The following is a 23489-nucleotide window of genomic DNA, read 5'->3' on the forward strand; positions in this document are numbered from 1 at the left end:
GCCCTCTTCCTCCTCCTCCTCCTCCTCCTCCTCCACACATCCTCTCCACAGTCTGCACCAAAGCCAAGCCGAGTAATAAGTGGTCAGCATCGCCAACCTGGTCAACCATCTCTGGCCACTGGTCAGTGGTAGGTATCCATAGTCGTAGTGTAACTGTGTATAGTACGGACCTAGGAAGGGCTAGGTAAATAAACCAAAGGGCCAAGGGATCAAGGGCAAGGTAGAGGACGGGTATCGAGCGTAGTGCCGCGAGCACGGGGCAGGATGCGCCAAAACCTTGATTGGTTGTCACTGGCAAAGTCCTTTGAGAGCCTCTCGCGCGCCAAGAGATACTTGGATATCCAACTCTCAAGACTTCACCAACGTGTAATTTCGCATCAACGCCTCCAACCCTTTCTATGAGCGATTTATCACCCTCAATACATTGCACCCTTTTCCTCCTTCATTAACCTTTTCAACCAGGCCCGTTGTTTACCTGCCATAGCCGCTCTCTTTCAGTTCTGCTGCTCCCATTTTAATTTTTATTTTATTTTTTCCTTTTCCCGTTCTAAACGCCCTCCCCCCTAGCCAGATAACCAACCACCCCCGTCCACCCCATCATCGTCTCCTCCAAAGCCCCAACCGAGCCTCCTCCTGACGGTGCTCTCTCTCCCCCTTGGTCCTTGGTGCGGCCGCACGCAACGTTGTTTCTGTGACACGCCTCTCGCTCTTGATTTGGACACCTCTCTTCCTGCTTGCTGGCCCTGCTCATTTCAAAACAGCCCGGCCTGGCTTAGCCGCGCCGGAGCCCAAAAAAGTCTTGCGCATGAGGCATGAGATTCACGTCTCTCTGTCAGACTTGTCAGCCACAGTACGCTCGGCACGTTGGATTATCAGTGCCATTTCACCACCTGCTGGCGCCGTAGATACAACCCGCCGTCCGACCTCCATCCTTCTTCGCACGTCGCCCGTCGGCTCTGCTCGTCGAGTCGTTCGTCTAGTAAGGGTAGTTGCTGATGTTGCCTTTAACGGTCAGGTCTTGGCCTTGGAGCCTTGTTCCTGTTTGTCATTGCTCACCACATTCGTGCTCGTCTCGTCGCCCATGCCTTGTCTTGTCTTGTCTCTTGTATCGTCTGGCCTGTCTGAACTGGGGAACGCGACTTGTGAACTTGCACCCCCATTCCCTTCTCTTGACTATACGCCCTGCCCATCCCATCCAACCGACTCCTCGGGAATCAGAAAAAAAGCCGCTCGCTTGGTGTTGCCCGTCTCCCCTCCCCCCTCTCCCATCCTGCGACCAAAACAGGCTCTTATTGTGTTCCTCTTACTTGACACCATCCCGAGTCGATCCAAGTCAAGCAAAGCGTCGAGTCCCAGCCCATGCCATGTGATGGAATAAATGCGGATGCCGCAATCTCCGCAATGGCGGTGCGGCGTGTACGGTACCGTACCTTTTGGGAGAGGCTGATTGTCTCTCGTAAACATTTGCATACACAAATGCCAAGAGCTCATGATAGGCATGAGGGTTAAGACGGATACCCTCTTCTGGACTTCCCGTCCTGTCTCTCGTCTCGTGGCCCTGCCTTGTCCATTTCGTATATAAGACCCTGAATGTTTTGCAGGACGTTGCAGTGCAGATCTGCTCACAGACTCGCTCACTTCTCACTTCCCTCCCTTCTCTCTCTCTCTCCCTCTCTGTGTGAGGCCTCCCTCCTGTTATTGTCGTCGTTGTTACTCTGAGCTGTCCTGACAACCCGGAAAACCCTATTCTACCCTACGTTATCCTTTGCTTGAGATCACGTTGCACCAGAACTTGCCAACTCAGAAAAAAAAAAAAAACCGGATAGACAAAATGGACGACGAATCTGAGCTTAAACACCAAAAGGAGGCGGCCGGTGACCGTATTCGCTGGGACGCCGACGAGGAGGCCGGCAGGAAGGCTCACCGCTCTAACGCTGGCCCGGCTCTTCATCATGCCAGGTCGAACACGTCAATGTCTATACACTCGGTCCGGTCAAGACGCAACTCCTTCGACGCTGCCGCTGAGCTTCCTATCCAGTACCGCACGGTGTAAGTGTGGAATAACATGCGACAAAACAATGACAAGAAATGCCTGATCAACATCTTTCTCTCGGCTAACAACCCTCTTCGAAAAGTTCCTTTGAGATTGAAGAGTACAAGACAAAAAGCGAAGCCGTCAAGAAGGCCAAAAATGTCGCAACAGGTTCGTGAAGCCATAGAAACAAACCCCGTTCTCATCTATTGTGTTTCGACAACAAAGTGAATCGTAGCGACTAATACCATCTGCATCTCTGCAGAACTTTCGGAACTCGAATGGCACACCCTCTCCGTCGACGAGCTTCTCAGACGCCAGTCGACTTCCCTCGCAGACGGCCTATCCGCAGACCAGGTCCAGCGGCGCACAGCACACTATGGCAAGAACGCGCCCTCGCCCGCCCCGACAAACCACACAAAACGCATCCTCGGATACTTCTTCAAGGGCTTCGGTACCGTCCTCCTCGTGGCTTCCATCCTCGTCTTCATCGCGTGGAAGCCCCTGGGAAGCCCGCCCGCCGTGGCTAACTTGGCGCTGGCCATCGTGCTGCTTGCTGTCTTCTTCATTCAGGCTGCCTTTAACATGTGGCAGGACTGGTCCTCTTCGCGGGTGATGAACTCCATCAAGACTATGTTACCCGAGAACTGCATGGTTATTCGTGATGGCAACCAGGTTGAGCTCATGGCTGAAAACATCGTCCCTGGTGACATTCTGATTGTCAAGTCGGGCAACAAACTGCCTGCCGATGTGCGTTTTCTCAAGGTTTCTTCTGATGCAAAGTTCGATAGGGCTATCTTAACTGGTTAGTTGCCTTCTCGTGGTGTTTGGCGTCCAATCAGGACTCAAAATTTCCCCTTCCATTTTCATGTTAGGAATAGTCACTAACAAAGTACAAAACAACAGGAGAGTCTGTTCCTTTGCCCGCTTCTGTTGACTCGACCGATAACAACTACCTCGAAACTCGATGCATCGGTCTTCAGGGCACACATTGTGTCTCGGGCACTTGCACTGGTGTTGTCGTGGCCACTGGTGACAACACTATTTTCGGACGCATCGCCAAGCTGACCAACGAGCCCAAAAGGGGGTTGACGACGCTGGAACGCGAGGTTTTGCACTTTGTGCTGATCATCTGCTCCATCATGTTCCTCATGATTGTGCTTGTCTTAATTGTTTGGTACGCCATCAGGCCAGATACTACATGTTTCAATCAAAGGTCAAACGCTAACCACTAATTTCTATCGACAGGGGTGCATGGCTTAGAAAACAGTATCCTAACTGGATCAACGTTCCCAACTTGATTATCTCCTGCGTCTCCGTCGCTGTGGCCTTCATTCCTGAGGGTTTGCCTGTTGCTTTGACGGCAAGTATGACCATCAGCGCAAACATGATGCGGAAGAACAAGATTCTGTGCAAGTCGCTCAAGACGGTTGAAACACTTGGATCTGTGTCGATTATTTGTTCTGACAAGACGGGCACACTGACCCAGGCAAGCTATAATATTACTCATACCCAGTTCAGTATAGTATAGACACTAACCAATCACCTTGCAGAACAAGATGATTGTGACCGAGTGTGCCATCGGCACCATGAAGATGACGGCCGACGGTGCCCGGGACAAGATCGCAGTCGACAGACACAACCACCCCAATAACAACTCCTTGGAGCAGCTTCGTGCGCTCGCCGGTCTCTGCAACGCCGGCCAGTTCGATGCCGCGACCGTTCGCTTGCCGCTCCACGAGCGTGTCATTCACGGTGATGCTACAGACCAAGCCATTTTGCGCTTCTCCGAGAGCCTGGGGCAGACCGCTGAGCTGCGCCGTTGCTGGCAGACAAAGTACGAGCTTGCCTTCAACAGCAAGAACAAGTACATGATTCGGGTCCTGGGCATGTCACACCCTGACGGGCTGTCGCTTGCTTTGCCTTCCGATACTGCTTCGGTTTTCCAGCCGGGCGATGTGTAAGCCTCCATCTCGAACACTGTCTCAAGAAGAGGGAACAATGTCTAATCCAAAAACTAGTCTGTTGACTATCAAGGGTGCTCCTGATGTGCTCATGCCAAGACTGAGTAACTACGTCAACCCTGCCGGATACACCACCTCCTTGGACCCTTCAACCCGTGCATCGATCGAGCAGATCAAGGATGAGTGGTCAGCTCAGGGGCGCCGTGTGCTGTTGCTCGCTCGCAAGGCTATCTCAAGATCTGCCCTCAAGGGCCACCCGTCTGACAGCGCTTACGAGATGGAGATTAACAACCAGGCGAAATCCGGTCTTACGCTCGTCGGTCTCGTGGGAATTGTCGATCCTCCTCGTCCCGAGATCCCCGAGGTTATGAACACCCTTCGTGGCGCAGGCATCCGCATCTTCATGGTAAGCTGCTCCCGATGATCTATTTGCACTTGTAGGTTTCGCAGAAAACTGACAGTATGTAAGGTTACCGGTGACTTTGCTCTCACTGCCCAGGCCATCGCAGCCGAATGCAACATCATCAGTGTTCCGCGCTCGCAGGTCGACGATATCTCGGCTCTCCAACGCATCAACCACGTCGACCCCTCGATCAAACATATCGTGGACGACCTCGAATCCTCACCGCGCCAAGCCCTCGTCCTCTCCGGCCCCGAATTGATGACTCTCAACGAAGAGCAGTGGGACCAGCTGGCTCAATACCAGGAAATCGTCTTCGCTCGCACGACGCCGGAGCAGAAACTCCGTATCGTCCGTGAACTCCAGGCCCGTCACGAGATCGTAGGTATGACCGGTGATGGCGTCAACGACGCACCCTCTCTTCGCGCCGCTGATGTCGGTATCGCTCTTGGTTCCGGAAGCGACATCGCCATTGAGGCCGCCGACATGGTTCTCCTCGACTCCTTCTCCAGCGTCGTCGAGGCCCTGCGGTATGGACGCATGATGTTTGACAACCTCAAAAAGACCGTTGCCTACCTCCTCCCGGCTGGCAGTTTCTCCGAGTTCTGGCCAGTCATGACCAACGTCCTCTTTGGCATTCCCCAGATCCTTAGCAGTTTCCTCATGATCATTATCTGTCTCTTCACCGACGCCGCTGCCGCTATCGCCATGGCCTACGAGGCGCCCGAGGCCGACGTGCTTCTTCGCAAGCCTCGTGTGCCCGGAAAGGACCGCCTCGTTGACTGGCAGCTCGTCGTGCAGTCTTACGGCCTGGTGGGTGTCTTGGAGACATTGTCTTCGTTTGCCATGTCCTACTGGTACCTGGAGCGCAACGGTATCAAGTTCAGCGACATTTGGTTCTCCTTTGGAAACTTGCCCTCCACGATCGATCCGGACTACTACCAGCAGAAGCTCAACGTTGCAAGCTCAATCTACTTTGTCAACCTTGTCGTCATGCAGTGGTTCAACCTCCTGGCCATCCGCACCCGTCGGTTGTCGCTGTTCCAGCACCCGCCCATCGGCAACAAGCGCACGCAGAATTTGTATCTCTTCCCCGCCATTATCTTTGCGCTCCTGATGGCCATCTTCTGGCTGTACGTTCCCGAGTTCCAGACGACGCTCGCCACGGCCCCTGTCCCTGTCGAGTACTGGTTCCTGCCGATGACCTTTGGCCTGGGTATTCTTCTCATCGATGAGGCGAGAAAGTTTGCTGTGCGGAAGTGGCCCACGGGCATCATTGCAAAGTGCGCATGGTAGATGTAGATATCGGCGTTGGATTCGGGGGCATGGGTCGGGGATCGTCTACTGCAAAGGAAATACCCCTGGGCGGAAAAGGTCTTTCTAGTGGGAGTAAAGGGAAGGCATACTGATGTAATTTTTCTCTCATACAGCAAGCGAGCCAGCGTTGACTCTGCAAGCGAGTTTTCTATTTTTTTGTGTTGAATTAATATGACGTTTTGCGCTTGCCTAAGATCTCGTCGCTCAATAACCAATGTTGAGAACAGTCTTCGCACGTATTTCAATACCCCTTGCCTCGAGGTGTGAGGAGTCTGGACATTATGTCAAATAATGTTGACAGCCGTTATCATGGCGCTGCCTAAGATGCAGTAGTCGTCTCTAGCTCCACACGTTCTAGTCGTTCACACGACGATGTTGTATTATTCATATTTGGCTTCTGGCCAATCCTTCTACAGACCGTTATCAAGACCACATTCTAAGTCTTGCCGTCCACGCATACGCATAGTGAGCATCTTGTCATACCTCATCCATCTGTTGAGGATCTCAGTTTCTATACTTCATCAGCGTGAATGGGCATTTATTCTTGGTTCCTAAAGAGCATTTATTGATGCATGAGTCTAGGGGACGTGTTACTTTAGAGGTCCAGGCACTGCAATAATCTTCCTTCTCCCAGTAGATAACGAGCTGCTTGGAATGTTATCATGCGACCAGACTTTGAGCGGAAAATAACCATTTTAGCACAATTTGGGTTGCTCAGGTTTCTAGACGAGCTATGGTATCGTTTGCAATTGAGTCCTGTCCTGCCAACAATCCGGAGCTTCTGACGAAGGTTCGTCCTATCGGTGGTAGTCAATCAATAAGTTCCTCTAGAAGCTCCGGGACTTCTTGCGTTTCGAGTGGGTTAGATCCGGCAATGGTTCTTGAAACCCAACCTATCGCTTGATAGTTGCGGCTATAAGTTGTTGAGTGAGTTCAGACCTCAAGCCGAATTTTGCCGAATTATTCTGGGAGATGATCTTGTTGGGTGAGCTGCAGCCTCCGCGCGGCGCTGAAGGCAGTGCATCGCTAGCTGGAACATTGAATCTTGGAGTTACGAGCTGTTGCCGCTTCTGGAAAGGCTGCCTTTCGAACCGAGCGACCCCAACCTTGGCATACGGCGCCGATCTATAGGCGATCTTGGCGACGCAGGCCTGGCACGCCTAGCGACTGGGATGAGGTAGATGGCGTAAAGTTGACATGGACATTGCTGACGCGCTATCGAACCAGCGTGAATCTTTCTCGTCTGCATTTACGAGCGATTTGTTGTAAAGCGGTTTCGTGAAGCTCGTGCCAGATAACGTCAGCACTAAACCAATCCTTCGAGAGGGATAACTTGTACGTGCCACACGTTCTAGAGCGTTCAGACCCAAAGTGCCTCCTATGGCTATGGCCGGTGATCAAGTAGATTTAGCCAGTAGCAAGTAAATCCTTCAACCCCAGACAAAACAAGGATGGGATGAAGGAAATATAAAGCCGCCGTTAATGCACTTTGGGGGTTTCTAGTCTGCGAAAAGGTCACCAGAACTATTTGAAACCCCACGCCACCGCCCGGATGAAGTCTCCGAATTTATTTCGTGCTGCCTTCAATCCGTTCGAGGCGCCCAACGACACGGCAGGAAACCTGCAGGGAACTGGATTCCGACCCACAATGATGGGTTCAAGTTGGGCACGCATCAACGACGGCTGGGACGCGGCAGAACTGCTCTTTGAGGAGCAGCACGTCATTCTCGAAATCTTCTGGATCTCGAGCACGTACCTGCGTTTTCTAGTGCCAAGTTGGAGAAAGGTTTCGACGCCGACTCATGCAAAGTATACGGCGCTGCCATGGATTCCTCTCATGATCCATGTCATTCTTGGGACCATCGAGCTGGCCCGATACTACTATCCTCTCGTCATCACCGGTGAACCTCCCGTGCCAAACTTGATCGACCTTGTTCTAGGACTGGCCTTCTCGGCCGGCAGCTTCCATCTGGCTGGGTATGTCCGCGAGGGAAATATTCCCTTCATCAGAGCTACTTTCCAAGCAACGGCCTTGCAGCGAGCGCTCGCTTCCACGTTGGGGTACGTGCATGGTGACGCACAGTGGCACCGAGCGTCTATCAAGCTGCTGAACAACTTCACCTGGGTCCGATGGCTCTCCACGTTCGGGAAGCATCTCCAGGGATTCAGAACGTACGGGGAAACCTTCACGGCTACCGTGGTCATGGCTCACCCGCTTTCTTTGTGGGAGGGAGACTACCCCGCGGGGATTCCTCTCTATGCCTCCATTGTGCTCGCGTTGCTGGCCGTCGACAAGTGGGCATCACGAAAACTAGACGGAAAGTGAGTTGCGCTAGAAGACCGGACGATCCAATACCGCCGTCCGAAAATGTGGTTTTTGGGCTGACCTGAACGTCACAGACCAGGGTTCGTCCCCCGCGTTCTCGCGCATTGCGGACTTGTTACCGTGAAGAAGGGATATTTCGAAACATCGACGTCTGGGGAAAAGCTGGAGTAACTTAGTTGCGCGAACATGAGTGTTGGAGGGTTTGCAGAAGGAAACTTTCTGGGCACGTCACGGATTCCGCGAGAAGTTTTGCTTTCGGCTGCGCACATAACAGATACGCGCCTAGAATCGTCGCGGAACAAGGTGGAACCATGGCTCGCAATTGACACATTGTTTACAGTCACATCAGACTGATTATTTACTGACAGAATTCAACGTTTCAAGTTCTCAGACTCTTGGCTGCTCCTTGTTGAGTAACGTGGTCGTGAAGAGTTTGCAATGAGTATTGGCAAAACAGTCACAAGAGAGCCGCAACCGCAGGAACAATGTGGACTCGGTAAACCTCCGAAGCGCGGATGGATCACCGAATCTCGCATGCAGGTTACGGACCCAATCCCAAGTGCCGCAGCTAGTGGTCATACACCTGCATTGGGCAACGCTCGCCGTGAAAAGGGAGAGCGAAGCCGATCGGCTCGTCGCATTCGTAGCGAGTGCCGTCAGCCACCAGGGTCCGGCCGGTGAGGTGAGGAACACGAGGGCCGTCCTGAGACTTATATGCTTCCAAGATTCCGCACCACACCCAAGCCCCCTTTTCATACATGAGATCTGATCGAAGGGGAGGGAGGAAACGGGCGCGGGCCTTATGCCGCTCTCTTATTGCGCGCCTTCTGGAAGGCATAGTGTGTCTTACTAAGTTACGCCGTGTATTACGCCGTCGTCACTATCCCCGTTCGCGCCGTCTTCTCAAAGGCCGCGAGTCAGCGAGCCGTTCGTGACGTGGGGGTCTTTTCGGTTCGCACATCCACTGATAGTGGCCCTTTTGGTCAACTCTTGGCCTACGTTGGGGCCTTGGCATCGCATGCTGCCGTCTTGGCTGCTGTTGCTTAATTTTCGCCGCATTGCATGGCATCGTTATCAGTGCTGGGCGGATCATCTTCAACGGTTCAACCGTTCAACGACACTTCATTAGAAGCGCCGTGTGTTTGTAGGTGGAACCCTCTTCCCACAATCCATACACCGAACCATCCATTGCATCCGTAGTCTTCTAAGGCCTGCATCTAGGCTCGTACGACGGTACGACCAAGCTTCTTTGGCTTTTTCTGCCCCCCATTAGCCGCCATGTTCCATAGGCCGGTTCCGCAGCCTGCTTGCTGGATGGTGGGAGGGATTTAAGCAGCAAGGCGGGACCTGGGAGGGTCGTCATGAGCGAAGGCGGCGAATAGGTGGAACGACAATTCGTCTGAGCGTCTCCACGGGGCAGGTGTGATGAAGCTATCGCCCTCAAGGAAACGGGACGGGTGTGGCTGGCTCGGTCGACTTCCGTCCTAGCCCTGGCCGAGTCAACCGGGCCACGCACAACGGAGCGTAGTCGGCATTGACGACACAGGAAGGCCCGCCGTCGCCCGTACGAACACTTCGTAGCTCTGGCTCACCTTACGCTGGGCTACTCCGTCCTACTCCATACACTACATACCCTGTCGAGCCCTCTCCAAGACTCCCCAGGCCCGCCAGGGCCATCTCCCCTCTCCTTCTTTTCTCCATCTTTTGCTCGCAGCCCCTCCACATTGCTGACCCTTACCTCAACGGAGAAGCAAGCTCGTTTGGAGTTTGGATTATGAATCTGCCTTTGCGGTCAGAATCCCGCGGGGTCTCCGCAGACCTTTCCCCACAAGGGACAGTCACATTGAGATGAACGCGGTCCGCTAGATGAAATTCCTTAAGAACGAGGTCGCCTCGCCTCTGTGTCGTGTGCCTTTAGTCTGGTTTCTCTATCCCATCCCTCGTCGACTGTCTGTTCTCACTTCCACCGTGCGGACATACTCTCAGGCTGAACCTTCACCCGTCACCTGAAGAATTCGGATCACAGCCGTGCGCACACACAAACACCAGTCCTGATCATGGGTGCGAACTACTTCGGCCAAACGGGCAATGCCCTGAGTGTTATCCAGATCGCTCTTGTCGTCTGCCCGGCCTTCATCCTCTTCGGATACAACCAGGCTGGCCTCGGTGGCCTCCTCACTACTGAGGATTGGGTCAAGACCTTTCCTCAAATCGATACCGTCAACACCACCGGCGAGACCAAGAACGCCAACTCCACTCTCCAGGGTTTCGTCGTTGCTACTTTCACCATTGGTGCCCTCTTTGGCTCTCTTTCATGCTCCTGGTCCGGTAACGCTTTCGGACGACGCAATGTCATCTTCTTCGCCGGTGTCTGCACTCTCATCGGAGAGATCCTCGAGTGTGCTTCCTTCCACCTTGCACAGCTTATCGTCGGTCGCCTCATCGTCGGTCTCGGAGTCGGTCAGCTCAGTTCCATTGTGCCTGTGTGGCAGAGTGAGACTTCCGGCGCCAAGAACCGTGGTCGCCAGGTCGTCCTGACGGGTCTCTTCACCTGTGTCGGTTACGTCTTGGAGAGCTGGATTAACCTTGGTTTCTGGGAGTTCAAGACTGGCCCCGTCACATGGCGGCCCCCTATCGCCATTGCCATCCTCTTCTCCTTGATGTTGATGGGTAGCATCTACTTCCTTCCCGAGTCGCCCAGATGGCTCGTGATGAAGGCTCGATCCGCCGAGGCCCGTTCTATCATTGCCGCTTTCCGTGGCCTGCCTGAGGACTCCCTTGAAGTCCAGGCTGAGGTTGCTGGTATCGAGCACTCTCTTGAGGAGACTACGCAAAACGCCGCCAAGCTCTCCGACATGCTCAAGATGGGCGATGACAAGCTCGCCTATCGATTCGGACTCTGCATTCTGCTCCAGTTCTACCAGCAGATGTCGGGAAGCAACCTCGTTTCCGTCTACGCTCCCATCCTGTTCCAGCAGAACTTGGGCATGGAGCCCGAGCAGTCCAAGGCCCTCGCTGGAGGTGCCCTGACCTGGAAGTTCCTCTCGTCATTCCTGGCCTTCTTCGCCATTGATCGATTTGGTCGCCGTGCTGTCTTCATCTTCAGCGGTTTCGGAATGGCTGCCTGCATGACCTGCTTGGCCATCACCACATCCTTCCCCAAGGACAACACCGCTGCCCAGATTGCCGCTGGTTGCTTCATCTACCTGTTCAACACCTTCGTGCCTATCGGCTTCTTGGGTGCTAACTTCCTGTACTGCACCGAGATTGCGCCCATCCGTCTCCGCATGGCCATGTCTTCCATCTCCACTGCCAACCACTGGCTCTGGTAAGTCACAACCACAAGTCTCATGTTTCATCATAACTTACTAACGGCTGAACAGGAACTTCATCGTTGTCATGGTCACCCCCGTTGCCCTCAACACGATCGGCTACCAATACTACATTGTCTACGCCGTCATTTCGGCCTGCATTCCCGTTAGCGTCTATTTCCTCTTCCCCGAGACTATGGGCCGCAACTTGGAGGAGATCGAAATGCTGTTCAAGGACTCTCCCTCAGTGTTTGCTACGGTCAAGTTCGCCAAGAACAGGCCTATCGCGATGCCTCAGGAGTTCGAGAGCGACAAGCCATCACAGAAGGCCGACTACGTGGAGAAGCAGACAGATGACTCTGCGTAATGTGAAATGAAATTTATTTTGCGGCTGGGAATATGCGATATGGACACTACGGGAACAGTTCAGCATTAGCAAGCGGAAGTCTTTTTTTTAGCGAAACGAATCAATCATCATGATTTGGTATCCGCGAATACCACAACCAACTACTTCTCACCTTTCTATGATTATGCATGAATATGTCCCAGCCTCAAAGGCGATCTCAACAATTATTTGAATCGCCCACTCCATGATCAAATGAGGGATAGTTGAGAGTACTGACAAAATGACGAAGCCAGTCGGCAGTGGCGCAAGAGTGGCGCTCTGATTCCCTTGAACCTTATGTTGTTGTTATTTCCGGGCCCACTCAAAGGCGTTGCCCTCCTCTTGGGTCTTGCCAGTACCTGGAAGCAAGACGGATATAGCTCACCTAGAAACTGACATCACCCCATGAAACTCGCGTGCAGGCGCGTGTTGATCGGGTAATTAGTGCCTCGTATGAAATTCTTTACCCGGAAAAGATGTATGCCTCGGTCTGCTCAATCGATTCGGTTACTATCGTTGGCGCTTACTGTGGCTATACCTATCGTTGATGAGGGAGTGAGCCAGCGAGAGAGACAGTACTGAGCGCTCAAGATGAGAATGAGTATATGACGAATAACTAAACCACGAACGAGGGCTAACCTTAGTCGAATTCCTTCAGAATCAAGGGAGCTGCGGATGAATGAACTCGATTGAGTTTCACGTCAATCTTGTCGCGCCAAGCAAGACCAACGACATCAGCGCATTCATGTGGGAAAGTCAATAGTGCTTATCTATGCATATTAGGTGCCCTTGATCTTGTCAGATTGCAGAGAGGTCAGACGCGTACCTGTCCGGACCGCATCTGATAGTGGCCGCCGACATTTCCCTGGTCTTACTTGCAGCTACACTAAGCCCCAATCTGGCAGGAAACACAGGCTCGGACGTAACATCAACAGGGCTGATATGCTGGGGTAAGACCGCTGTGCCTGTGGGAGTACTATCCTCCAGTTGGCCATGGGACGATCGAGGCCTCTGCCGCGTGTTGGCTGCAGAATATTGATCACCGCGACATCAATTAAGCTTGCAACGGCCGACCTGTCAGCGGCGCGATGCAACAGCAATGCAGCATCTCGTATTCGTCTATGTCTTGGCAGCCTTTGCACCGTTGGGGTGCGATAAGTCGCAAGGCTTCTTATATCGAGCCTCCGCGCTCTCCGAATAGAAGGCAATTCGAGTGTTTGCATGTAGACTTCACTTTTCAGACGTTTGCTTGATCAAATTTACCGGCAAGATGCTTGGCTCAATTCTCAAGACCGTGCTGTCGGCTGCGGCTATCGTATCAGCGTGCACCCCGCCGACAGAACCTCTCTCAAATAACATCACCGAGGGTTTCGGAATTCAGATTCAAAATGCTTCAGTGCCCGTTATTCATAACCGCTACATTAACTTGTGGTCAGCAGGCGGCGGTGACCAGCATCTCTACCTGAGCCCAGCCGGGGACTCGGCTTTCAACTTGACTCTAGTCAACGGCGTGCTGTCGAGGGGCATCATTCACGCCGTCATTAACGGAGAAGTAAGTTGATCTGTCGAAGCGTGGTGTTGCCATTGTATTAACACTTCGTAGTATACCGCAGACGACAACACGACCAAGATGTTCATGACGGAGCGCGGAGATCCCAAGGCCTTCTTCCAGCCGGTTTATGGATGCAACCCGGACACGGATGCTGTCCAAGTCGAATTGGACTTTGTTTCCAGAGCTGCTGTACCAGGTGGCTTCATCTGCTTCAGGAGTGCTTCCGGCGAGAGGCACGAGGCCAGATACTCGCCTCCCGGTAACACCGGTAAGCTTCTTATTTCCCATCCCTCGATCTAGGGTTCTCCTTATACCAAGCCTTTCTCTATGAACTCGGAGCTGACTGAACACCTTACTCCAGTCATCAGAGCAGACCGCCCTTGCTACGAGGTTACCCTGGCCGTGGTTCCTGCCCCGGCAGCTTGAGAAGAAATGCAGGCAAATGTGTCCGTATTACATTAGGAAGAGAACTTTATAATTCGCACAAATGTGCAGTACAATTTATTGATGGCTTTTCGAGTAATTTCAGGATTTCGCCAACCGCAACATCTTGATGTTCAAGTCTTTGACGTCTCCGAACAGAGAATTGCTATTCCATGATTTGATGAGTTCAGCCCAAAGCTTGTCAACCAGAAGTGCATAACATGGAAGGACAAAATCCAACCATTAAGCATTACGACGGCAGGTATTAGTTAAATTAATATTCACGAGTATCAATTCAATGTTGGGGTAAGTACTAATGCACATGGCTTAGTGGTAAACTGGTAAACCGGTGGCGCCTATTACGAGGCTTGACGCACCGTTTACTCACGTGAAACATGCACGCTGAAAGCGCTGCGGAATCCTTGCCGAGGTCCAACTCGTTTGTTTGGTAGCAACCCTTGGACTTCTGAGTAACAACTCATCGCCAACTTCACATTCAATACTCAACAGCAACGCCTGTGCACTTGCTTCTTTTCACCAGGAGCTTTTATTTATCATGAGTCGAGACCAGAATGACGAAAATTTACCGCGGACGGTCGCAGAACTAGAGGCCCTCCCTTGGTGTCGCGCACTCCTCAAAAACCCGGCAGTCATAACTTTCATTCCGCCATCCCGGGTCCCAGAAAACACCAACCCACACGACAGGTTCTTCGGTAAAACACTCAATAACTCAACTGGTATACCGGCTTGCATCAGCTTCCATACCGAGGCCCCTGGTCGATCCGTTATCACCGAACTCTCGTCCTTATTCGCGCTATCAAGAGGGGTTGATGGCTATCCCAACATTGCGCACGGTGGTATGACTGCAGTGCTGATCGACGAGGTCCTTGGTGTCTTGATTCAGAGAAACATGGACACAGAACGCGACGATCCGATCTTCGAGATGAACACAGTGACCTCTTCGATGAACATTAAATACCTCAAGCCCATCAAGACGCCAGGTGTTGTGCTCGGAACTGGGCAAATCAAGGAAATCCGTGGCAAGAAGATCTTGCTTAAAGCTGTTCTTAAAGACTCGGATGGCGTGGAGCTAGTAACTTGCGACTCAATATGGATTGGGATCCCTAGAGTCAAGATGTGCCATTTTCTCGCCATGACTGGGAAGGACATGTAAATACACCTGCGCTATGCAAAATTTTGTGCAAAACTTCGGGCTATCTTCATTTCACGGGATTGATTAGAATCTTGGCAGGGCTTCGTATCTCCGGATGAGAAATTCCACACCGTTGCAAGGCATTGCCAGCTTCTTTGAAAGAGTGACATGTTTCAAGATTCCAACTTTTCAGCTTCCTTAGGTACAAAAGTTTTGACTTTCGAACTTGTATAATCGAAATCGCACCGCAAATTTGCGACAATTTAAGCCTTCCAGGCAGTATCCAGGATTTCCTTCACAGTCCAAGCCTTGATGTCAGGGAAAATCTGGTTGAGTGTTTTCTTTCCATCAGGGGGAATGTTGAAGCTCCCATTCTCAAACCAGAGGCCAAACACCGCAGCCATGCCCTGGTATGCCTCTTTGGGGAAGAATGCGTATGCAGGTATTTGGCCGGGAAGTTCTGTCGCCTGGCCAGTCTTCAGTTTCTCAACGCTGTCATACGCAACGTTGAATTTGGTGCCTGTTTACACGGTCAGTTTGCTGGAACCATTTGATGCCTTGAGTTGTGAATCCAGTGAAAAATACCTTTAGCCGCTTCTGCAAGCTTAACAAACTCATTGAAAGTAACCTTGTCACCAACGATGAAAGTGTCTGGCTCCCACTTGTCCAGGTCCAGTGCAGCAGCTACAAACTTGCCCACATCTTTGGTGTGAGTGAAAGCTGAAGGCGTATTTCCCGAGCCAGGAATAGCTGCGGCATTGCCTGGCATATCGATGAAGAGGGTAAAAGGGCTCATATATGAGGGAACAGCAGGTGTCGCCCAGTAGTCAAGGAAGAATCCATTGTGGACGACGGTGTACTCGAGGTCCTTCGTTTCTTTCAAGAGAGCGGCGGCGCGAAGTTTGTTTGGCACAGAGCCCAGTTGGCTACTTTGGCTTTATTGATTGTCATTGTCAGCCCCAGGGTGCAATCATTAAATCCAGGATGTTATCCACGCTCGATATAAACTCACCTCTCCGTATGAGGGACACCCCATCCACTGGAAATCATTCTCTTCGTCGATGCTGATGCATTGGCAGCGCGAATCAGCTCGAACTCAAGGGGTGTTTCTCCTGGTGGCGGCATCATGGTGATGGCTGAAATGACTGTGTGGATATTGTGCTCCTCTAAAAGTTTGGTTGTAGCGCCTACATCAGCGTAGTCAACCACGACGATCGAAGCCCCGAGTGTCTTCTCCAACTCGGGGTTTGCCTAGAGAAATGTATTGGCACCGGCTCTATAACGATCATCTCCTATTATTGCGTCCTACCTTTCTTGCGAGGATCTTGACCTCATGCTTGCCAGTGGCCACAATTGCCTCGACCAAAGTTCGGCCAACGTTTCCGGTGCCTCCGGCAACTGCGATAACTGCCATTCTGCGTGTGGTGCTTTCGAATAAAAGACTAGATAAAATTACTCACGGTAATCAAACGACTGAGTAAAGATAGAGCTGTTCTGTATTTAGTTGCTCTATCAGAGTGATACTGACTGTGGTGGCAGTGGTTCTTATAGAGGCTTCATCAGTTACTCTACGGGCATACAATTACATTACATTCAATACTCCGCTGGTAGTTAGCGGAGTTTGTTGTGGTACATCCGTATCCCCTCATTATCTTGGCGGCGGAAGCAAATAAGGTTTTTGGACTTTGTATCCGTAAAGGCGGATTCAATCGACACAAGTATCAACTTATTATTGACTTCGTGGAATCATTTATTCGTACTCCGTACGGTATCCCTTCCAGATATCTCGGCGACAAATTGCTTCCGTGAAGTCATTAAAGGGCCCATAAGTCTAGTGTGCAGACTCCAAAGTGCCCAAAGCGGTTGTGTCCCCATAAGGAATAGATTATTTGCGGGAAGTTCCCTTTGCGGCGGTTTAACTGAGTCGGACCTGGGCAGCCTCCTTACCTAACCCTCTAGCACGGATGCATTTTACTTCCGGAAATTACGTGACCGGGCCAATCATGAAACTACTTCCTCTTCCTCTCTCTCATCTACAGCGAAAGTTTTCCCAAATTTTGTCCGATTTGATCGCGGAGCCTTATTCGGATTCTCAATCTACTTCTCTTTTGCGGACTGCCGGCTGCAATTCGGAGCCGAGGTGTCATTTGCATATCGCAACGCGTCGCCCGGCCGAGTGGGTCGCTCAGTCCGGACTCAGTCCCGAAACAGCCGTCCGATTCTCAACTGAACCGCCCGGGGTGTTGGCGTTCCGGCATCCCCACACCTCCGCGTACCGGGTGTGGCACACCAACATACATGCTTTGCTATGGACGCCATGGATACTGAGTCCGTCCAGAGTGGACGGACCCAAGACAAAGCTTCTCGCATTGCGAAGGTTTGTGAGACCCTAAGAAATAAGGATATTCAACAACAGTCAATAAATACTTACACGTAGAAACAAAGGCCTGTCTCCGATGCCAATCAAAAAAGATTAAGTGTGATGGAAGAACTCCATCATGTACCCCTTGTATCAATCGCAGTCAGGAGTGCGTGTACCAGCAGGTACAGAGGCGTCGTGGCCCTGGTCGAAGGTACGCTCATTTCATACCCTACTCACTAACATGACTTTTGCCTATATCGATTAAATACCGGAATTAACCTGAATATTGTAGCAAAATGTACATCCAAGCTTTAGAAGAACGACTTTCAAAAATGGAAGCCGTACTCAATCAGGCGGGGCTTCCAAGACCAGGGGCACCACCGACCAGGATATCGCCTTCAGAAACTGATGCTGCGTCCGTCTCCGTGTTTGCTGGCCCGGCCATACCAAACAGCACAGTCCCGATACCTAGTCACCGACTTGATGCCGCGCAAGCTGCAGCTAGTCATGTTCCGTCAGATCACCCTATGGGTGATGAAGCCGTATCGTCGGCACCTGCTTCAAGAAGTAGCCAGACACCCGTCCCTCAGCCTCGAGAGATCCCCGAACCGCCTTCACAACTTTCGGGGAAGATGCCAGTCTTTGCCGTAATTGCAAGCCGTATGAGAGAGGTCAATTCCGCCTCTTATTGCTCAACATTTAACAGACAAGTTTTCACCCCTCGACTCGAAAGGGAGGAAGCCATCACTATTTTGATGCCTCTCTACGACGACGTAATCAGCAATTATCCGCTTTTGAACTTTCATTACTTTGTCCGCCATTTCGAAACACTACCAGAAGCGGACGATACTTTCAACAGTACGTCAGGATGGGCGTATATGAACGCTGTCATCTCTGTGGGAACGCGGTGGAAGACCATCAACAGCGCTTTCCAGGAAGTCTGTCAACTTGCCTGGCCATTCTTCAAGAATGCATTTTCTGTCCTCACGGAGCTAATGGTGAAGGGTGGCGACATACTCTCAGTACAGGCCATTGTCGCCATGGCGGTTTTCATGCAAGGAACTACATGCACCAGAACGGCGACTCTGCTATCTTCTGCAGCAGTAAGACTGTCTCAAAACATCGGGCTACATCGGCAGCCTTGCACAATGATGTCTATGTGCGCTCAGGATGTTGAAGCACGGAGTCGGGTGTTCTGGGCGGCCTACATACTCGATAAAGAAACGGGCCTCAACCATGGCCTAGATTCGATACAAGACGATGATGACATTGAGACGGAACTGCCTAGTGGTTGGGGAGAGGGTGTTGACATACTGAATCTCAGAGCGAAGCTTGCGATGGTAGAGTCTTCGATCCGCAGACGATTGTACACGGCAAAAGGACTCCGCCTTACCGACGCCGATCTGGTCAAGGCCATCATCGATTTAGATGCTCTTCTTGAGGAATGGAGATCAAGTATGCCCGCAAACCTCCAACCATCGTATGAAGCCCCTGCATTGGGGTCAGACATTGCACCAGATATCCTGAATCTGCAGTTGGCCTTCTATAGGTGCACGATGATGGTGCACTGGGCGGCGAGACGGCATGACCAATACTCGACTGTAGCTGTCCTCATTGGAACGCCCGCTGGTTTCGAAATGCCCTACATCCAGCTGTCCTTTTCGCAGAAACGATGCCGCATGGCAGCGCACGCGACCTTGGGCCTATTTCGGACTATTTCAACGCCGCAATACGCAGACCTATGGTAAGTCACGAAGCAGTCACCCTTTGTCTGAGACACTCAACTCACACTTGCAGGCGAATCTTGTGTTACCCTCTTTGCGCGAGCATCACTCTCTTGACGGATGTGCTCGAGACTCCAGGTTCTGCCCGCGCTCGAGGAGACTTAGCAGCAACGAGAAACTTCGCTCATTTCTTGCAAAAGTTCGAAAAGTCCGAAGGTTGCGACTTGAAGCGTGTATTGACGGCGTGCGCCATGATGCAACGGACGGCGCAATATGCCGTCGACGATGCCCAGAACACAATGCGCGCCCAGAATTTGGTCGGCAACAACGGCGGCGGTGTGTCACTCATACCAGGTTTTAGTCTCAGTGAAGATGCACAGGTGAGACACGAGCTGAAATGCGAGCTTTAAAGCCACGACCACAGACTAATGTTTTTTTCCTTTTGTAACTCAGGTTTTGCAATCATTGCTCGGCACGGCAACACATCCGATGTATCTTGTTCAAGGACTAATGGGAAATTTGCCCAACCGAGACCAGAATCTCACAATGAGGCTTGCGCAACTTCTTGGTACTCCCTTTGAAAGTGGCAAGCCTGGAAGCCCACTCGGATCTCAACCTTTGCAACCGGAGACGTACGGTTTTGGGTTTGGGCAAGGCCAGGCTGGTAATGACCCGACGGCCAACTGGTCTTGATTGAGTATGATAGATTTCGTCTAGCAGGCTGGAGCAGACACATACTACACGGGTTTACCACATTTGACGACCGGTATCATCCGGGCTAGATATGCTCGCTTCCAAATATGAAAGGTGCCTGAGAATTCCCGAGACACTGCCGCACAAGCATCGGGAACTTGAGTTGAGCCAGTCTACCGGCGTTCCGTCAAGCAGAGAACCGAAATCTTAGAAGCGGGTTGAAGCCAAGATGTGGCTAGTATTTTATATATGTGCCGCGCCGCAGACTTGCTTAAGTGTGTGCCCGGTTACGAGCCTGATCTTGGAGGTCAGACTGCTCATGACTTCTGCTCAGTACATGTTCGCATTTCGCTCACGAATTGCGCTTCTTGCACAACTTGCAACGTAAAGCTCTCAGTAGCCACTTGAAAAAAAGCTGCATTTTACGATCATGCATCGCTGCGTTCCAACAGTCATTTGAGGCATCATAAGAAAAAAGATGACCAAGTTGTCTTAATCTCTTAGGTGACCTAAAAGCCAATTGTCTCTGCCAAGTTGGCGCTGCCGTCAGCCGCCGCGGCATCCGGAGTCCGGGGTATAAGGGCCTCTTCCGTTCAATGTGCGGCGTGCCTTATCGTCGACGACACATCATTTCTTCATTATCATACAGGAAGTCTTTCCAAGACGAGCCAGAGCCCCTTGGCACACGATGTTGTCCTATAAGAAGGCGAAGTGGCCACACAATCTCGGCTTCTTGCCGCCTCGGCTTGATTTGTCTTAAGCCTAATCGCAGGGCAAACGCCGCGTCACCTCAGCCTTCTCAGGAGTAAGCAATTCAGCAAGGAGTATCTATCATTCAGATTTATCTCACTGTGCCTGATGTCTCTCACATGTACTTGATCAATATCAGATCAGACTATATCCAACTTGGGCGAACTGGTTCGATAAAGAGGCTGTTCTCCTTTTCTCGCCGTCAAGCGTTTGGTCCAGTTGCGTTACTGTTGGCTCGAACTCTGTACACACACTCTTTAAGTTTACCTGGGATTTTATTGTTCGGCACATTCTTTACCTAACAAGAAGTAATCAAAATGTCAGTCGTAAAGAGTGTGACATCCGGCATTATGGCCTGGGTCAGAACGCCGCGCACCCCGACTTACCGAAAGCTCACCGCCGAAATTGATACTGAGGCTTTGCGATCCCCCAGTTCATATGACAAGCACAGCTTCTCACATAGACTTCAGAGGACGTCTCCTAAGGCTTTGGTCAAGCTTGTTGTCCCCGTTCTTCTTTTCTCTGGACTACTGTTGGCCGTTGTTAGTATCCCTAGGCCTCTCTAGGTGACAGCCCTAACACAATTAGAGTCACACAGATATCACACAATACATACCCGATCCGAACAAAAACGCGTTTTCATCGCTACCGCCGGTGGACAAAGGTGGAAAACGACATCTCAGAATCGTTGTGCCAGCCGATGGTCCATCGCCAGACTTATGCAAGATGCTCATGTCGGGTATTGCATCCGGCTATCCCAGCTCGGTCATTGTGAATTGGGGCCGCGACTTTCAAAAGTCTCCTGGATGGTTCGGAGGCTCTCATCTTGGCAAGATCGATGGCACTCTCGAGTTCCTTGATTCAATCACCTCGTTAGAAGCGCCAGAAGACGAACGCCTTGGGCCAGATGACCTTGTTCTTCTCGTCGACGCCTACGATATCTGGTTCCAGCTCCCACCATCCGTCCTCATTCGACGATACATGGCGCAGAATTACGCTGCAGACGAACGCATTCGAAAGGACTGGGTAGGATCCCGTTCTTGGTTCGCGTCAGAGTCGAAAAGCAGTCTCTTACCGCGGCAGTCTATCATCATCTCGACCCAGAAGAAATGCTGGCCCGATGCCAGTCTTGGCTCTGACCCTCACTGCGATACCCTTCCTGAATCTAGTGCACGGGAGGACATGTATGGGCCTCATACAGACGAAGATCCTAAGCAAATGCATGACCTTCGCCCACGGTATGTCAACAGCGGCAGCCTCATGGGTCCCGTCGGAGATATGAAGCGTATGTTCCGTCGTGCTCAAGAGAAAGTCGATGAAAAACAAGCTGCCGGTGCAGGGATTTCCAGCGACCAGGGTATTTTTGCGGAGATCTTCGGCGAGCAAGAGATCTGGCGGACCTCTAAGCGACAGAACCATGATGAATGGGTGAAACTACAAATTGATCATCCTGAAAAGGCTTCCCAGGAACTTGAGCAGAATGACTTCAGTGTTGGTTTAGATTACATCCAAGATCTTTTCACCCCTACCGTTTTCGAAGAAGACGATGGGCTATACATTGTGTCGTCGGATGGCTCTGGACTCCGACAAGCTGCTGCCGACAGAGGCATTGATCCACCAAGGGTGGTTGGCATCCCAGAAGACATGCTTGGTTTACGCAGTCCTATTCAAGAGACTGCCATCGACAAGACTGTGGGATGGAAAGATCTTCCGCTTTACACCGATTTCTGGAGTACTTCGGTGCCAGTTGTGGTACACCACAATGCCCATCGTAATGGCTTGAAGGGCCAGAGACTGCGCGATTGGTGGAAGAACAACTGGTTCTTTCCTTATCTCCGAAGTCTATTAGAACTGCAATCAAGACCACGCGAGGCCCTGAAGCCGCTGTTCAGAGCCCCGGGTCGCAATGGGGTGGAAGACTTGGTTTACGCAGCACCGGCATCGGATGCTCAGAAGAGGAAGCCTCGCATCTTCAAGAAGCAGGATCTCAAGGAACAAGGGTTGGCAGAAGCCGACTGGGATACTCTGTGTAAGTCTGAGGGTCATGACAAATGGTGGAACGAACTTTTGCAGGACGGTGGTGGACCTCTCTAAATGAAAGAGTCAATGTCTTGTATGATATTACTTTTATTTCAAGTAATTACATTTTCCCCTGCAATTACTTGAACGAATGTGCATAGGTCCGAACCGCAACATCTTGCTTTATCGTTAGGCCCTCATTGTGCTCAGCAATGAATCGATCTGAGGGGCAAGATACATTGGTAAGCAAGGATGCTCTACCATCTTGATTGCTATGCTGTCACCTCTCCATTTCGTTACAGTAATTGAGCCACACCTTCACTCCGGATGATTGACAATACCATGATCTGAGGATTGACTGTTAAGCTGTGGACATCGAGGTACATATGGCGTCCTGACAAATTTAAAACCCGGTAGATGCATTGAGCTGGATTTGGGGAGAGCCATGGTATAATGATATCATTTCTTGCTCCACGGTCTTCAACTTACTTCAGCGTCTGCTGTTATTGACTCCAGCTTCTCATGTCAAATCAATCCCCACGGCGTCAGGAGCGTCCCACTTCCATACCCAATTGACACGAGGGGGAAACACGTCTTGGCTGCATGTGTGTGGCTTTGGACCAGACCCAAAACACAGCCTGCTTCCCCGGGCCCGAGGCCACGAGCCATAGCAGACCGTCAGAGGCCGCGTCAGCTTTCCTATCAACAAAGGAATGGATCGAGAAAGTACCGCCTTTAGTCTGTCACTCTAACTTTGACTCTAATACTAGCGGCTAGCCCCTTCAAAGTCATGACAAGGTTAACTCCATCCACTGGCAGAAACTGTGTCTCGTCGAACCCCTTTTTCATAGTTATTAGAACAAATTTCTTACCATAAACCCTGGATTTCTTTTACGTCCATATAATTCCTCGACTAATTCAGGGCCCACTTTATTAGAAAATGCCTAACAAACACCGTCACGAGGCCTCATGGTCACGGGCCTCGGACCCTTAAAAACATCGTCAACCAGGGTTTTGAAGTGCGGAGAGCCATATCCCCAGAATTTTGAATCCTTATTGATATTCAAGCCCAGTCAGT

The 23489-nt window shown here is 51.4% G+C and overlaps 7 protein-coding genes across 7 annotated transcripts; 6 read left to right on the forward strand and 1 right to left on the reverse strand.

The window, feature by feature from the left end:
* Positions 1–1831: 1831 nt before the first annotated feature.
* Positions 1832–5692, forward strand: N0V96_004584 (uncharacterized protein; the record flags this gene model as incomplete). Its single annotated transcript, XM_065757156.1, has 8 exons — positions 1832–2049; positions 2136–2203; positions 2298–2837; positions 2939–3209; positions 3281–3521; positions 3586–3992; positions 4054–4402; positions 4466–5692. 8 exons carry the CDS (start codon positions 1832–1834, stop codon positions 5690–5692), a joined length of 3321 nt encoding a protein of 1106 aa, XP_065614369.1.
* A 1573-nt stretch (positions 5693–7265) lies between these two features.
* On the forward strand, positions 7266–8039 carry N0V96_004585 (uncharacterized protein; the record flags this gene model as incomplete). Its single annotated transcript, XM_053198784.2, has 1 exon — positions 7266–8039. The coding sequence occupies one exon, from the start codon at positions 7266–7268 to the stop codon at positions 8037–8039; it is 774 nt and encodes a 257-aa protein (XP_053043802.2).
* A 2057-nt stretch (positions 8040–10096) lies between these two features.
* Positions 10097–11717, forward strand: N0V96_004586 (uncharacterized protein; the record flags this gene model as incomplete). The annotated part of the gene is made up of 2 exons (XM_053198783.2): positions 10097–11367; positions 11423–11717. 2 exons carry the CDS (start codon positions 10097–10099, stop codon positions 11715–11717), a joined length of 1566 nt encoding a protein of 521 aa, XP_053043801.2.
* Positions 11718–13005: 1288 nt separating this feature from the next.
* N0V96_004587 (uncharacterized protein) lies at positions 13006–14884 on the forward strand (the record flags this gene model as incomplete). The annotated part of the gene is made up of 3 exons (XM_065757157.1): positions 13006–13287; positions 13339–13555; positions 14394–14884. The coding sequence occupies 3 exons, from the start codon at positions 13006–13008 to the stop codon at positions 14882–14884; spliced, it is 990 nt and encodes a 329-aa protein (XP_065614370.1).
* A 242-nt stretch (positions 14885–15126) lies between these two features.
* Positions 15127–16277, reverse strand: N0V96_004588 (uncharacterized protein; the record flags this gene model as incomplete). The annotated part of the gene is made up of 4 exons (XM_053198780.1): positions 15127–15383; positions 15449–15798; positions 15876–16114; positions 16173–16277. The coding sequence occupies 4 exons, from the start codon at positions 16275–16277 to the stop codon at positions 15127–15129; spliced, it is 951 nt and encodes a 316-aa protein (XP_053043798.1).
* Positions 16278–18373: 2096 nt separating this feature from the next.
* N0V96_004589 (uncharacterized protein) lies at positions 18374–19359 on the forward strand (the record flags this gene model as incomplete). Its single annotated transcript, XM_065757158.1, has 2 exons — positions 18374–18969; positions 19053–19359. 2 exons carry the CDS (start codon positions 18374–18376, stop codon positions 19357–19359), a joined length of 903 nt encoding a protein of 300 aa, XP_065614371.1.
* Positions 19360–21118: 1759 nt separating this feature from the next.
* N0V96_004590 (uncharacterized protein) lies at positions 21119–22486 on the forward strand (the record flags this gene model as incomplete). The annotated part of the gene is made up of 1 exon (XM_053198778.1): positions 21119–22486. One exon carries the CDS (start codon positions 21119–21121, stop codon positions 22484–22486), a length of 1368 nt encoding a protein of 455 aa, XP_053043796.1.
* Between the last annotated feature and the right edge of the window lie 1003 nt (positions 22487–23489).

Source organism: Colletotrichum fioriniae, assembly GCF_027942845.1.
Source record: "Colletotrichum fioriniae strain IMI 355084 chromosome Unknown scaffold_4, whole genome shotgun sequence".
Lineage (NCBI taxonomy): Eukaryota > Fungi > Ascomycota > Sordariomycetes > Glomerellales > Glomerellaceae > Colletotrichum > Colletotrichum fioriniae.